The 16,048-nt window shown below is 43.5% G+C and overlaps 1 protein-coding gene across 2 annotated transcripts; it reads right to left on the reverse strand.

The window, feature by feature from the left end:
• Positions 1–10,557: 10,557 nt before the first annotated feature.
• LOC124012644 (protein FAM8A1-like) lies at positions 10,558–15,797 on the reverse strand. 2 transcript variants are annotated; one of them, XR_006834751.1, is made up of 6 exons: positions 15,283–15,797; positions 14,684–14,804; positions 14,422–14,545; positions 13,325–13,464; positions 11,110–12,932; positions 10,558–10,978 (listed from the first exon to the last, which is right to left on the reverse strand). XR_006834751.1 is itself a non-coding variant. In XM_046326489.1 (5 exons), exons 1-5 carry the CDS (start codon positions 15,698–15,700, stop codon positions 12,788–12,790), a joined length of 948 nt encoding a protein of 315 aa, XP_046182445.1. In that variant the 5' UTR covers positions 15,701–15,797; the 3' UTR covers positions 10,558–12,787. The 2 variants fall into 2 exon arrangements, 1 of the variants encoding a protein (XP_046182445.1); XM_046326489.1 differs by having other exon boundaries at positions 10,558–12,932.
• Between the last annotated feature and the right edge of the window lie 251 nt (positions 15,798–16,048).

The raw sequence follows: 16,048 nt of genomic DNA on the forward strand, positions 1-16,048 counted from the left end.
AAAAGTATGTGGACACTCCTTCAAATGAGTGGATTTGGCTATTTCAGCAACACCGGTTGCTCACGTGTTTAAAATCAAGCACACATCCATGCAATCTCCATAGACAAACATTGGCAGTAGAATGGCCTTACTGAAGAGCTCAGTGACTTTCAACATGGTACCGTCATAGGATCTCACCTTTCGAAAAAGTTAGTTTGTCAAATTTCTGCCCTGCTAGAGATGCCCCGGTCAACTGAAAGTGCTGTTATTGTGAAGTGGAAACATCTAGGAGCAACAATGGCTCAGCCGTGAAGTGGTAGAACACACAAGCTCACAGAACGTCAGTAAAGTCAGTAAGTAAGAATGGGACTGCCGAGTAGGTTCCAAACAGCCTCTGGAAGCAGCGTCAGCACAATAACTTTGTCGGGATTTTCAAGAAATGGGTTTCCATGGCCAAGCAGCCGCACACAAGCCTAAGATCACCATGCGCAAATGCCAAGTATTGGCTAGGGTGGTGTAAAGCTCACCGCCATTGGACTCCGGAGCAGGGAAAACTTGTTCTCTGGAGTGATAAATCACACTTCACCATCTGGCAGTCCAACAGACGAATATGGGTTTGGAGAATGCCAGGAGAACGCTACCTGTCCTAATGCATAGTGCCAACTGTAAAGTTTAGTGGAGGAGGAATAATGGTCTGGGGCTGTTTTTCATGGTTCGGTCTAGGCCACTTAGTTCCAGTGAAGGGAAATCTTAACACTACAGCATACAATGTCATTCTAGACGATTCTGTGCTTCCAACTTTGTGGGAACAGTTTGGGGAAGGCCTTTTCCTGTTTCAGCATGACAATGCCACCGTGCAAAAAAACGATGTCAATACAGAAATGGTTGGTCGAGATCGGTGTGGAAGAACTTGACTAGAATGCACAGAGCCCTGACCTGAACCCCATCAAACACCTTTGGGATGAATTGGAACGCCGACTGCAAACCAGGCCTTATCGCCAAACATCAGTGCCTGACCTCACTAATGCTCTTGTGGCTGAATGGTAGCAAGTCTCCACAGGAATGTTCCAACATGTAGTGAAGATATTCCCAGAAGAGTGGAGGCTGTTATAGCAGCAAAGGGGGGGACCAACTCCATAGTAATGTCCATGATTTTTAATGAGAGTTTCGACCAGCAGGTGTCCACATACTTTTGGTAATGTAGTGTACATTGCTTCGTTCCATATTCCTGCAATATGACATTCTAGCTTTTATGGTTTTGGTGGACATTTGGTTTCCAAAGTCTCTCTTTCGGTTTGGTATACTTTTTAAGATGCTCTGTTCCTATAATATTTTTGCCTCCCTCTAGGCTACTCTCTCACACTTTCTCACCATCTCTGTCAACTGTGAAAGATTGTCTAGCCCTACAGTATGCCTAACACAAAGACAGTAAGTCAGAAAGACAGACATGTATTACAGACAGACAAACTGCCCTACGATCCCTCCCAGCTGTAGTGAATAGGAATGCAGCCAGCCAGCCCAAAGCAGAGTTATGAGATAGAGGCAGTAAAATGGAGTTGGTTGCGTGCGGACCCGAGAGAGTCTGAATTTCCTGCCTTATTCAAACAGCTGACAGACAAGCTATGGCAAACTCAACGATCTTACTCTGCCATTTTATGACCGCAGCAGAACACAAAAATCAACTGTTGCTCCCTTCATCCGAGACCAGTGCACCTCTTCACCCCTTCACAACCAGTCTTGAACTCCTTCTCACAGGCTTTTAACATTAAGGAGAGAGGAACAGGCTATGAGTCATTCAAAGGAGGGGTTTTAGGGGTTTCTCTGTAAAATAGCACATGTTTCGCTGGGAGAAAAACTGTAATTTGTTGGATCTTAAAGGGATACTTTTGGATGTTGGCAATGAGACCTTTTATCCACTTCCCCAGTTAGATGAACTCGTGGAGACTATTTTTATGTCCCTGCGTGCAGCTTGAAGGAAGTTGATAACTAGCATGAGCACAATAAATGAAATTCTATGGGTATCTGCTAGAAAGTTCTCCTGAAACACGGTGATCAAATTAAGATCCTGTAGTTGCTTAGGTTGCTGCTCTACCCTTGAAAATGCAGGTTTTGTCCGTTCTTTTATGTCATCAAGTTGGTGTTGTAGCAAGCACAAGTGGTTCCTGGAGACAGTTGGTGTTGTAGCAAGCACAAGTGGTTCCTGGAGACAGTTGGTGTTGTAGCAAGCACAAGTGGTTCCTGGAGACAGTTGGTGTTGTAGCAAGCACAAGTGGTTCCTGGAGACAGTTGGTGTTGTAGCAAGCACAAGTGGTTCCTGGAGACAGTTGGTGTTGTAGCAAGCACAAGTGGTTCCTGGAGACAGTTGGTGTTGTAGCAAGCACAAGTGGTTCCTGGAGACAGTTGGTGTTGTAGCAAGCACAAGTGGTTCCTGGAGACAGTGAATAAACTTTATAAAACTTTTTAACACCAGACAGAATAAAACAAGCCTGTCACATACTGCCGGGAGGTCAAGGAGTTCTACATGATCAACTTTCCTACTATTGTTTTCTCATCTCTTGACAGTCTTGCCATGTTATGAAGAATGAGGCCCCCTGCTGGGCTTCAAGAGAATTACAGAAATACCTCTCCTGACGCAGCTTTTGGGCAGACGTGACGATTTGCAGACAGCATTTTCCCAGCTGTGGCGTTTCAGGATCCATGCTACTGTAGGCCTCTAACCCTATCTGATAGTTGTCCGCATTGGGCTAATAACAGGTAGGTAAAGAGAGACGGATGTACAGTACACTGACTGCAAACACAGACGCACAGATTTGGAGGAGGTCATACACAAGACTACATGTACCTGCCAGCCAGGTCTTCTGACCTCACTTAGCCTGGCACCAGACATTGGGAAGCCTGTTGTTACATTACAGAGGAACAGTACTGTTTGGGAAGCCTGTTGTTACAGTACAAAGCAACAGTACTGTTTGGGAAGCCTGTTGTTACATTACAGAGGAACAGTACTGTTTGGGAAGCCTGTTGTTACATTACAGAGGAACAGTGCTGTTTGGGAAGCCTGTTGTTACATTACAGAGCAACAGTGCTGTTTGGGAAGCCTGTTGTTACAGTACAGAGCAACAGTACTGTTTGGGAAGCCTGTTGTTACAGTACAAAGCAACAGTACTGTTTGGGAAGCCTGTTGTTACAGTACAAAGCAACAGTACTGTTTGGGAAGCCTGTTGTTACATTACAGAGGAACAGTACTGTTTGGGAAGCCTGTTGTTACATTACAGAGGAACAGTATTGTTTGGGAAGCCTGTTGTTACATTACAGAGGAACAGTATTGTTTGGGAAGCCTGTTGTTACATTACAGAGGAACAGTACTGTTTGGGAAGCCGGTTGTTACATTACAGAGGAACAGTACTGTTTGGGAAGCCTGTTGTTACATTACAGAGGAACAGTACTGTTTGGGAAGCCTGTTGTTACATTACAGAGGAACAGTACTGTTTGGGAAGCCTGTTGTTACATTACAGAGGAACAGTACTGTTTGGGAAGCCTGTTGTTGTTAGTAGTTTGGGAAGCCTGTTGTTACATTACAACAGTACTGTTTGGGAAGCCTGTTGTTTACAAAGCAACAGTACTGTTTGGGAAGCCTGTTGTTACAGACAACAGTACTGTTTGGGAAGCCTGTTGTTACAGTACAAAGCAACAGTACTGTTTGGGAAGCCTGTTGTTACAGAGGAACAGTACTGTTTGGGAAGCCTGTTGTTACAACAGAGGAAGTACTGTTTTTGGGAAGCCTGTTGGAAGGAACAGTACTGTTTTGTTACATTACAGAGGAACAGTACAGAGGAACAGTACTGTTTGGGAAGCCTGTTGTTACATTACAGAGGAACAGTACTGTTTGGGAAGCCTGTTGTTACAGTACAAGGAACAGTACTGTTTGGGAAGCCTGTTGTTACAGTACAAAGCAACAGTACTGTTTGGGAAGCCTGTTGTTACATTACAGAGGAACAGTACTGTTTGGGAAGCCTGTTGTTACATTACAGAGGAACAGTACTGTTTGGGAAGCCTGTTGTTACAGTACAAAGCAACAGTACTGTTTGGGAAGCCTGTTGTTACAGTACAGAGCAACAGTACTGTTTGGGAAGCCTGTTGTTACAGTACAGAGCAACAGTACTGTTTGGGAAGCCTGTTGTTACAGTACAGAGCAACAGTACTGTTTGGGAAGCCTGTTGTTACATTACAGAGGAACAGTACTGTTTGGGAAGCCTGTTGTTACATTACAGAGGAACAGTACTGTTTGGGAAGCCTGTTGTTACAGTACAAAGAGGAACAGAACTGTTTGGGAAGAAACAGAACTGTTTTGTTACAGTACAAAGCAACAGAACTGTTTGGGAAGCCTGTTGTTACAGTACAAAGCAACAGTACTGTTTGGGAAGCCTGTTGTTACATTACAGAGGAACAGTACTGTTTGGGAAGCCTGTTGTTACATTACAGAGGAACAGTACTGTTTGGGAAGCCTGTTGTTACATTACAGAGGAACAGTACTGTTTGGGAAGCCTGTTGTTACATTACAGAGGAACAGTACTGTTTGGGAAGCCTGTTGTTACAGTACAAAGCAACAGAACTGTTTGGGAAGCCTGTTGTTACAGTACAAAGCAACAGTACTGTTTGGGAAGCCTGTTGTTACAGTACAGAGGAACAGTACTGTTTGGGAAGCCTGTTGTTACATTACAGAGGAACAGTACTGTTTGGGAAGCCTGTTGTTACAGTACAAAGCAACAGTACTGTTTGGGAAGCCTGTTGTTACAGTACAGAGGAACAGTACTGTTTGTACAGAGGAAGCCTGTTGTTACAGTACAGAGCAACAGTACTGTTTGGGAAGCCTGTTGTTACAGTACAAAGCAACAGTACTGTTTGGGAAGCCTGTTGTTACAGTACAAAGCAACAGTACTGTTTGGGAAGCCTGTTGTTACAGTACAAAGCAACAGTACTGTTTGGGAAGCCTGTTGTTACAGTACAAAGCAACAGTACTGTTTGGGAAGCCTGTTGTTACAGTTTACTGTTGTTACAAGCAACAGTACTGTTTGGGAAGCCTGTTGTTACAGTACAAAGCAACAGTACTGTTTGGGAAGCCTGTTGTTACAGTACAAAGCAACAGTACTGTTTGGGAAGCCTGTTGTTACATTACAGAGGAACAGTACTGTTTGGGAAGCCTGTTGTTACATTACAGAGGAACAGTGCTGTTTGGGAAGGCTGTTGTTACAGTACAAAGCAACAGTACTGTTTGGGAAGCCTGTTGTTACATTACAAAGCAACAGTACTGTTTGGGAAGCCTGTTGTTACAGTACAAAGCAACAGTACTGTTTGGGAAGCCTGTTGTTACATTACAAAGCAACAGTACTGTTTGGGAAGCCTGTTGTTACATTACAGAGGAACAGTACTGTTTGGGAAGCCTGTTGTTACATTACAGAGGAACAGTACTGTTTGGGAAGCCTGTTGTTACAGTACAAAGCAACAGTACTGTTTGGGAAGCCTGTTGTTACATTACAGAGGAACAGTACTGTTTGGGAAGCCTGTTGTTACATTACAGAGGAACAGTACTGTTTGGGAAGCCTGTTGTTACAGTACAAAGCAACAGTACTGTTTGGGAAGCCTGTTGTTACATTACAGAGCAACAGTACTGTTTGGGAAGCCTGTTGTTACAGTACAGAGCAACAGTTTACTGTTTACAAAGCAACAGTACTGTTTGGGAAGCCTGTTGTTACAGTACAAAGCAACAGTACTGTTTGGGAAGCCTGTTGTTACAGTACAAAGCAACAGTACTGTTTGGGAAGCCCTGTTGTTACAGTACAAAGCAACAGTACTGTTTGGGAAGCCTGTTGTTACATTACAGAGGAACAGTACTGTTTGGGAAGCCTGTTGTTACAGTACAAAGCAACAGTACTGTTTGGGAAGCCTGTTGTTACAGTACAAAGCAACAGTACTGTTTGGGAAGCCTGTTGTTACATTACAGAGGAACAGTACTGTTTGGGAAGCCTGTTGTTACATTACAGAGGAACAGTACTGTTTGGGAAGCCTGTTGTTACATTACAAAGCAACAGTACTGTTTGGGAAGCCTGTTGTTACATTACAGAGGAACAGTACTGTTTGGGAAGCCTGTTGTTACATTACAGAGCAACAGAACAGTACTGTTTTACAAAGGAAGTACTGTTTGTTACATTACAGAGGAACAGTACTGTTTGGGAAGCCTGTTGTTACATTACAGAGGAACAGAGGAACAGTACTGTTTGGGAAGCCTGTTGTTACATTACAGAGGAACAGTACTGTTTGGGAAGCCTGTTGTTACATTACAGAGGAACAGTACTGTTTGGGAAGCCTGTTGTTACATTACAGAGGAACAGTACTGTTTGGGAAGCCTGTTGTTACAGTACAAAGCAACAGAACTGTTTGGGAAGCCTGTTGTTACAGTACAAAGCAACAGTACTGTTTGGGAAGCCTGTTGTTACAGTACAAAGCAACAGTACTGTTTGGGAAGCCTGTTGTTACAGTACAAAGCAACAGTACTGTTTGGGAAGCCTGTTGTTACAGTACAAAGCAACAGTACTGTTTGGGAAGCCTGTTGTTACAGTACAAAGCAACAGTACTGTTTGGGAAGCCTGTTGTTACAGTACAAAGCAACAGTACTGTTTGGGAAGCCTGTTGTTACAGTACAAAGCAACAGTACTGTTTGGGAAGCCTGTTGTTACAGTACAAAGCAACAGTACTGTTTGGGAAGCCTGTTGTTACAGTACAAATCAACAGTACTGTTTGGGAAGCCTGTTGTTACAGTACAAAGCAACAGTACTGTTTGGGAAGCCTGTTGTTACAGTACAGAAGAACAGTACTGTTTGGGAAGCCTGTTGTTACAGTACAGAGGAACAGTACTGTTTGGGAAGCCTGTTGTTACAGTACAGAGGAACAGTACTGTTTGGGAAGCCTGTTGTTACAGTACAGAGGAACAGTACTGTTTGGGAAGCCTGTTGTTACAGTACAGAGGAACAGTACTGTTTGCTCACTCGTTCTGACTTCCAGGAGCAACTCAGGTAAAGATCAGTGTCACCTTACAACGCAATGGTTGTGTGTTCAAATCCCACAGTGATCACATAGACACAAAAAAATGTCTCCACTCACTGCACTGTAAGTTGCTTTGGATAAAAGTGTCTGCTAAGGGGTCTATAGAACATTTTTATTACTGTCATGTGACCTGCCATCTTTGTTGCCCTTATTGAAAAGTCTCTCGCCGATGTTTCATTACTCAAACTTCTACATTACAAGCTGTGCATCAGTGTACATAGGAGACTCATTAAAAGAGATATCAAACAGAACAAAAGAGGGCAAATGCCATGGTGTCTGTCTGTCTCTCTCCTGACAGAACAACAATTACAGCTATTGAAGAACAGAGAGAAGGGAGATAGTGTGTCTGCGCCAGAGCCCATAGAGAGAAGCTGCTGAACTGTACTGGGCTCTTCTTGTATAATAACTGCTCTTGAGCTTTGGTGAGACTCTATGAATTTTAATCGAGTTATGCTGGGTATTCCATAGCCTCCAGTCCCTCTGGTGAGAGATCTGACAGAATTTCCAAGCACGGTCTCCCACTCTCTGACTCTCCCTCTCTGTGCCCCCTCTCTCCACATTGTATTAGATACACTTGGGCATAATTATTGCTAAGCCTCTCTCAGTTCTTAGGCATAGAGGACAACTTTCTCCTCCCAGCAACAAATTTGCTAGTAAGATACCTCACTACAGCAGTGAACCCTTTACACATAGCTAGCACAATAAGCTATAATATGTTCATATAACTATCCAATTTCTCAAGCTTATGTTCTGTGTGAGACATTGTGGATACATGCATTGAGCCTTGCTAAACGCAGCTGGCAAAGGAATGCAATGGACAAAAGCACCAGCTTAGTGGGATACACACACACGCAAACACACACACACAATGAGTCACTTGATATGGTCCTTGTCACCCTGCTGTCTCCTTGACCTACATATTTCAGCTGGGGGAAATATTTCATTACACTCATCCAGTCCCAGAGAAAAGAGAGTTGAGTTTTGGGCTTTGCACTGAAGGATGTATCACAATGCCAGCATCTGCTTGAGGACTGACAGAGAGAGGGGTAGAGAGACCGTGAGGAAGAGAGAGAGAGAGACAGAGAAACAGAGCGACAATGCCCCTGAAAGCCAAGCCAGCAGTGATGATTTATAGCTTTTGCTTCATTTGTGCACATGGAGGAGGGAGATAACGATGTGTGGAGACTAGTGATTACTAATGCATAAGAATGAATGGAGATGCTATTTAGGGAACTGATACAGCTATACAGATCTATAAAGAAAAGGAGAGCAGGCAGGCCAATGGTCTCTAACTGAAAAGCAGTGAGACAAAAACACCCACGGAAATCCTCATTTATGTGGTTCAGAATGATTGCAGGTTAAGATTCAAAAATGGATAGTTCACCCAAATTACAAAATTACTCAGGAAGGAAAGCAACATTTCGTTTTAGAATTTGGATTAACTATCCCTTTATGGAAAGTAAATCTAGAGTTTGACCAAAACAAAATTCAACTACAACAAACAATGGTCGATCTCATTGAAACCAACAGACAGTTCAGAGGTAGTAACTTCCTTCCCACCTCTCCTTATACTTGCTATTTTCACGTTAGTAGACTCGTTATTTCCCTTTCCTCAACACCTCGTTTGCCTGCGAGAGCTCTTAATTGGCTATATCAGCACATTTATTCACTACAACTGTACATAACGTTACACATTTCAATTAGCTCAGCATTCTAAGCGAACAAAATACTCTAATGAGTACAAAAATGATAAACTATATTATTCATCACAATGTGGTGTATTTTCTGCCTAACAACAACTTGTTGCTGTGATATAATAGAGCAAATAGTGAATGTGCATCACGTTTAGGATAACCTTAACACTATCCCATGGCTGTTGACAAAACCCTAAATCATCTTTTCACCACAACACAGGTCTAAGACCAATGTCATATGGCCTGACTCAGCAGAGGAGAGCAAAGAATGTCCTAGGATGAGAAGGAATGCCTGCAGTGTAGTCAACTGCACATGTTTTAGTCCAGTGCATTTTCAGGACAGAGGCTGTGTTAGTTTGAGTGTCATCCAGGTTGAAGGGAGGGACAGACAGAGTCAGACAGTTGGCATGTGCCTGCCAGATCAATGATAGAGCCAGCCAGACAGCCACTGAGTCTTCAGTACAGTAACCCATCTATTCAAATAGAAGGTACTGTATGCATGTCATCTGTCACAGAATGTACAGCACATCAAAACACATATGCTCTCACTGCTGGTTATGACATGATCATCATTAAAACGAGCCATTCAGCATTAGCCTGCTGTGTCATCAGCCAGCCAAAAGGATGTGAGGGAGAGAGACAAAGAGGGGGGAAGGGAGAGAGACACATCATTAAAACACTGTAAATAGACATAATCTGACGTTTTATCTCTTTATTCTTTTTGAACTTTTGTGTGTGCAATGTTTACTGTTATTGACGGAGCGAGAGACAGAGCAAGAAGAGTCAGACAGAGAGTCAGACAGAGAGTCAGACAGAGAGTCAGACAGAGAGTCAGACAGAGAGTCAGACAGAGAGTCACAGACAGAGAGTCACAGACAGAGAGTCACAGACAGAGAGACTCAAACAGAGTCACAGACAGAGAGACACAGAGAGTCAGACAGAGTCAGACAGAGAGACACAGACAGAGTCAGACAGAGTCAGACAGAGAGACACAGACAGAGAGTCAGACAGAGAGACACAGACAGAGAGTCAGACAGAGAGACACAGAGAGTCAGACAGAGTCAGACAGAGAGACACAGACAGAGACACAGACAGAGAGTCAGACAGAGAGTCAGACAGAGAGTCAGACAGAGAGTCAGACAGAGAGTCAGACAGAGAGACACAGAGAGTCAGACAGAGTCAGACAGAGAGACACAGACAGAGAGACACAGACAGAGAGTCAGACAGAGACACAGACAGTCAGACAGAGACACAGACAGTCAGACAGAGAGACACAGACAGAGAGTCAGACAGAGAGTCACAGACAGAGAGACTCAGACAGAGAGTCAGACAGAGAGTCAGACAGAGAGTCAGACAGAGACACACAGTCAGAGAGTCAGACAGAGACACACAGACAGAGAGTCACAGACAGAGAGACTCAGACAGAGTCACAGACAGAGAGTCAGACAGGCAGACAGAGAGACACAGACAAAGAGACACAGACAGAGTCAGACAGGCACAGACAGTCAGACAGAGAGTCAGACAGAGAGACACAGACAGTCAGACAGAGTCAGACAGAGAGACACAGACAGAGAGACACAGAGAGTCAGACAGAGAGACACAGACAGAGAGACACAGACAGAGAGTCAGACAGAGAGTCAGACAGAGAGTCAGACAGAGAGTCAGACAGAGACACACAGTCAGAGAGTCAGACAGAGACACACAGAGAGTCACAGACAGAGAGACTCAGACAGAGTCACAGACAGAGAGTCAGACAGGCAGACAGAGAGACACAGACAAAGAGACACAGACAGAGTCAGACAGGCACAGACAGTCAGACAGAGAGTCAGACAGAGAGACACAGACAGTCATACAGAGACACAGACAAAGTCAGACAGAGAGACAGACAGAGAGTCAGTACATTGTTTCTTTCTCTAAGACAAGTCACCAGAAAAGACAGCAAAGGAATTTGATAACTGACTACTACATTTTAGAGCATGTGATGAGTGTGTGTGACTGAGTGTATGTGATCTGAGTGTGTGTGACTGAGCAGGTCTGTGTCACTGAGTTCAAGTGGAAAGGAATCCATGGAAAAACATGGTTGTTTATTGTTGACTAGTGAGTGTATCCTCAGTCGACCCCGCTCTACACTGTTCTAGTCATTCATTCCATCCAACTGGAGTTTATTAGCAGGAATTTCCCAGGACATACTGGCCTACAGGGCACTACTGGAGAATAGGAGAGGGGGGGGGGGGAGAAGGAGGGATGAGAGGAAGAAAGAGCAGAGGAAATTGATGGTGCTTTTCCACTGAAACTTACCCCCACACTAGGGTGTCGTCAGTGTTTAATGTTAATGTACCTCTAGTGTTATTGTGCTTCCATCAGGAGTGTGACACTGAAGACTTGTGGTGAGCAGAATCAACAGTATGTGCATCATTCAGGACTGTTGCTTTGTCACACAGTGTTAAAGTCCACAATTGTCCATTGTTATGTAAATGAAAGGACCCAGGGCCTTGCCTTGGCTCCAGGTTAGAGCAGGTCCACCAGAACACGGATGCAGAGAAACATTGATGCTGGCCTGTGTAGATGAAAATAGAAAAGTCAGAGCCTTTTGGGTTAAACACTGGGGTTAATCCTCAAATGTGGTATAATGAGATTGGAAGACGAGAGGAAGCCTTGCATGAATTCAAAAGTGGTATTTGCTGTTTAGTTTTCTACCTCCCCCTGTGGTTAAACATTGTAACTGTTTTGAGTGTTTCACTACAGTGTGGTTGGTGGTGGTGATTAAGCATGAAACTAACAGACACAATAAAGCCACATATTAATAGACCCATACAGATACATTTACTATAACAAAATAGAAGTCCTGGACCTGTATTCATATGCTGAACTATAACATGTACCATGTGTGCTGTCTGAGAGATGTACATCAAGTGTAGTGTGTACAGTAGTGTAAAGAATAACATTGAAAACTCACTTCAGGGTGGTAATTTACACTCGTGCATTTAAGGTTAGCCTGTGTAAGGGATGAATTGTCAAATAGACTACCTTGAGTCATGGTTTATGAGTCCTGACATAGCAGAGGTGTGCATTCCTACACACACACACACACACCTATGCAGACACAACCAGCCTACCTCCTATTTGTGAGGAAGAGTCTGGAATGTCCAGATTCTAATCTGTGATTTGGATCAGAATGACAAATGTCTAAGTTTGGCTCTGGTGAAAAAAGAACTAGACAGTAGAATGCAAACCTGCTGCTGAAAATGTGGCCCAGAAAGACAGACAGCCTCAATGCAAAATTCAGAGGAGTTCAGTAAATTAAAAAAGACCCAAGTAACAGTTTTTAGTTCCATTTAGACAATGGCCACCGTCACATGGGGGTTGCAGGGTAGCCTAGTGGGTAGAGCGTTGGACTAGTAACCGGAAGGTTGCAAGTTCAAACCCCGAGCTGACAAGGTACAAATCTGTCATTCTGTCCCTGAACAGGCAGTTAACCCACTGTTCCTAGGCAGTCATTGAAAATAAGAATGTGTTCTTAACTGACTTGCCTAGATAAATATAGGTTTAAAAAAAAAAACTCTCATCTTGACCTGGAAAAAGCCCTTATCCATATACGAGTCAGTCTACAACTGCATATAAACATCACATACATTAATACAACTTCTCTAACATTCCATTGAAATATTCAGCTGGGAAAGGTTTAGTAACCATACTTTTTGAATGAAGACGATAAACCAACCATGATGTTCCGTTCTGCGGCCTCCCCATGAGACTTCTTTATAACGTTGTAACAAACTCCAATCTGTCCTGAGTGGGTTTCAGTCTGAGGCCTAGTTCTGTATTACAGGCCTTCTGTTCAGTTCTAGAAGCCCAAGGTCTGTTGTGTTCAATAGAGAGAAATGTTTTCATACTTAATGAAACAGGTACCTGAACATGTCCAATAAGAACACAGATTTACATTTTGTGTTGCAAAGTGTTAGGCTATGGTGTTTCCCTACTGAACAGGACCCTGTTCAGATCAACTATAGGGTATTTTATCTGGCCCCTCTGCGCTGCACCACGATGGTACCAGCTACAACGTCATAGACAGTCCTGTTGTGTTGGAAGAAGAGGAGGATAATGAAGACGGGGAACAGGAAGGCAATGGAGAAGTTCTTGTTCAACGCCCGCACCGTGGAACTGGGAGGAGGGAGAAAGGGTTTGAAGTTAGGACTTGACAATAGACAATAATAATTACATAGCAATAACCTAAACATGCAATACCAGGTTAAGATCAGTGGGAAAAGTACCATAAAATGAATTGCTAAAAAAAAACAAAAAAACAAGTTAAATCCCCATTTTCAAAGAATGCTTTTCTCCATTTCAGAGGTATGCTTCACATCTTCATAGCATACTACATAGCTACTGAACTTACAAGCACTCATGCTCCAGTGAGCATTTGTGTGGGTTTCATATTCAATGCTCACAGTCAAGTTATCATGGTCACACATTTGCATACGTAAATGCAGTCATATTTTCATCGGTTTTTAACAGAACTAAACAAGATGTGTCACATGCAATCAGTGACTTACGCTGACAGGGTGACGTTAGATGCCGGTACCACCAGTACCCGGTTAGGTCGGACCAGGACTGAACTGTTACATGTCACGACCCGAAGACCAAGGAGGAACTTCCCTGGGGTGGCACCGCCCGCCCCCCAGATACAGATGATCTGAGAGGAGGAGGAAGGTCAGAGTGACAGTGAAAATATATCATGTCAAATATCAAATATTCTTCATAAAGATCAATGCTGATGCAATCCCCACATATCACCATGAGTCATTAACTGTGGAAGGACATGATTCATGTGTTTAGTACTAGCCTTAACCTAGTACTAAACACATACTAGCATTAACCTAGTACTAAACACATACTAGCCTTAACCTAGTACTAAACACATACTAGCCTTAACCTAGTACTAAACACATACTAGCCTTAACCTTCTCAGGTAGCTACACTGAGACTGCACGATTGTTCTCACTGGAAACTATAGCCTAATCTCAGACTGACAAAAGATCAATACTCAAATACCTTCCTCATAGATACAGACCAGCACCCTGTACACCAGAGATACTGTACCTCGTAGAAATACGCACCTCATAGAAACAGACCAGCTCCCTGTACCTCAGATACCGTACCTCATAGATACCGTACCTCATAGATACCGTACCTCATAGATACCGTACCTCATAGATACCGTACCTCATAGAAACAGACCAGCACCCTGTACACCAGAGATACTGTACCTCATAGAAATACCCACCTCATAGAATCAGACCAGCACCCTGTTGACACGAGATACTGTACCTCGTAGAAATACCCACCTCATAGAATCAGACCAGCACCCTGTTGACCAGAGATACTGTACCTCATAGAAATACCCACCTCATAGAAACAGACCAGCACCCTGTTGACCAGAGATACTGTACCTCATAGAAATACCCACCTCATAGAAACAGACCAGCACCCTGTTGACCAGAGATACTGTACCTCATAGAAATACCCACCTCATAGAAACAGACCAGCACCCTGTTGACCAGAGATACTGTACCTCATAGAAATACCCACCTCATAGAAACAGACCAGCACCCTGTAGACCAGAGATACTGTACCTCATAGAAATACCCACCTCATAGAAACAGACCAGCACCCTGTAGACCAGAGCTACTGCCATCATCTTCTGCAGGTCCTCCATAGACGTGTTCTCATCTATCTCCTCAACTATGAAGTGGGTGACGAACTTAGTGATGTCCCTGTGGGGGAGAGTAGAGTGGAATACAATAGAATAATCATGGCCTATGATGATGCTGAAAAGAAATGTTCATTAATGTTATTTCCTATTTTTTCCCCTCCTTCATGGAAATTATAAAAGGCTAGACTGATTGACTCACTTCATGCCACTAAGGTGCATAATCCACAGGATGATGGTTGCCTTGACACAAAATAAAATAAAGAAGTCCACCGTCTCTGCTAGGAATCTGTGGAGGGGAGAAGGGATGGTGTATTCCCGACCTGAGGGGGAGAAGACAACTTCAGATATTGTACCCAGGTAGATTATGTTGAACTAATTTAGAGAGAATGTGAGCAGACCTACTTTAAACCCCTGACCAATCCATTTAACTTTGTTCAGCCAATTAAGTCAATGCATAGCCGACTTGCCATAGGTCAGGTGGGCTCAAGTGCTGATTTAAAATGTGTTCTATTCAGATCAACAAGGCCTCTGCAGATTGTAAAGATATGCATGAGTAGGTAGGTACACATCAGCTGTTTGCTCAAGAAGCTGCACATGTGATCCTGTACAAGCAACTAATTCTAGTAATGAACAAATAAAGGAACGGTGTCTTTGTTTGTTTGACCCGAGTAAGTCTAGATGTATTTGATTGAACTAGTTCGTTGCAGCACGATGACACGAAAACAACCTGCTTACGCCTAGCGTCAGTCAGTGAGTGTAAGCCTATAGAGCGATTGTCATCATAGAATTGTAGTGTACCTGCTTGAGGTGCGTTTCCGTTCTGTTGTTGCACTGGCCTTGCATCATGAGGCAGTGTCCCAGCTGTCATCTGCTGCCCTGTCTGAAACCCCGTAGTCGGGGGCGCAGGGAATGGAAAGGGGTACCCTATTCCCGGATAGTTGTACCCATATCGGGCATCTAAAGTTGGTTGTCCAGCGGGCCATGGAGTTCCAGTCGGTGCTTGATAGTTTCCAGCTACGGGAAAATTGCACGGGGGAAAAGGAAATGTAGTCAGAGTCATCCAGCTTTGCCAATTTGCATAGCCCCAGTAGTACTGCCACATCCATTCCTGTAACTTTGCGCAGTATTCAGTTGTGGCGTTGACATTTGTTTGCGCTTCTTGGCTCTCCTCGGAACGCGAAGTCGGCCCATTCTCTGTAGTACTGTCTGTGGCCATGGTTAAATCCCTTCTAGATCTCACTTAAATCCCTTAAAACGTCAAATGTCTTTCCCCAGCAGCTAATCTCCTGCTACAGTTACTCATCGTAGTTTACTCTGAGTTGGAAGGTTCCATGTTAGGTACAGAAAACAGGGATACCCGGAACAATGATTCCACAAATCTATCCAGTTTGCAAATGCATTAGATGTTAATTATATAAAATAGTTCATCATCGGGTTTTCATTAAACTTTACATTCAATATAAATGAATATATAATCTTATTATTGGGTAATTACACCAACTACCATCCAATTACATCCCTAGAACAATAGTGGTTTTGACCATGTACTCTTGTTCATGTCAGG

This window comes from Oncorhynchus gorbuscha, linkage group LG24 (assembly GCF_021184085.1).
Source record: "Oncorhynchus gorbuscha isolate QuinsamMale2020 ecotype Even-year linkage group LG24, OgorEven_v1.0, whole genome shotgun sequence".
In the NCBI taxonomy this organism is placed as follows: Eukaryota; Metazoa; Chordata; class Actinopteri; order Salmoniformes; family Salmonidae; genus Oncorhynchus; species Oncorhynchus gorbuscha.

Coding starts and splice junctions, on each gene's coding strand:
- LOC124012644 (XM_046326489.1), bottom strand. CDS start 15,700: ATGGCCACAGACAGTACTACAGAGAATGGGCCGACTTCGCGTTCCGAG. Junction 13,465..14,421: donor TGCTGGTCTGTTTCTATGAG/GTGGGTATTTCT, acceptor TCCTCCTCTCAG/ATCATCTGTATCTGGGGGGC. Junction 12,933..13,324: donor TCTAACGTCACCCTGTCAGC/GTAAGTCACTGA, acceptor CCCTCCTCCCAG/TTCCACGGTGCGGGCGTTGA.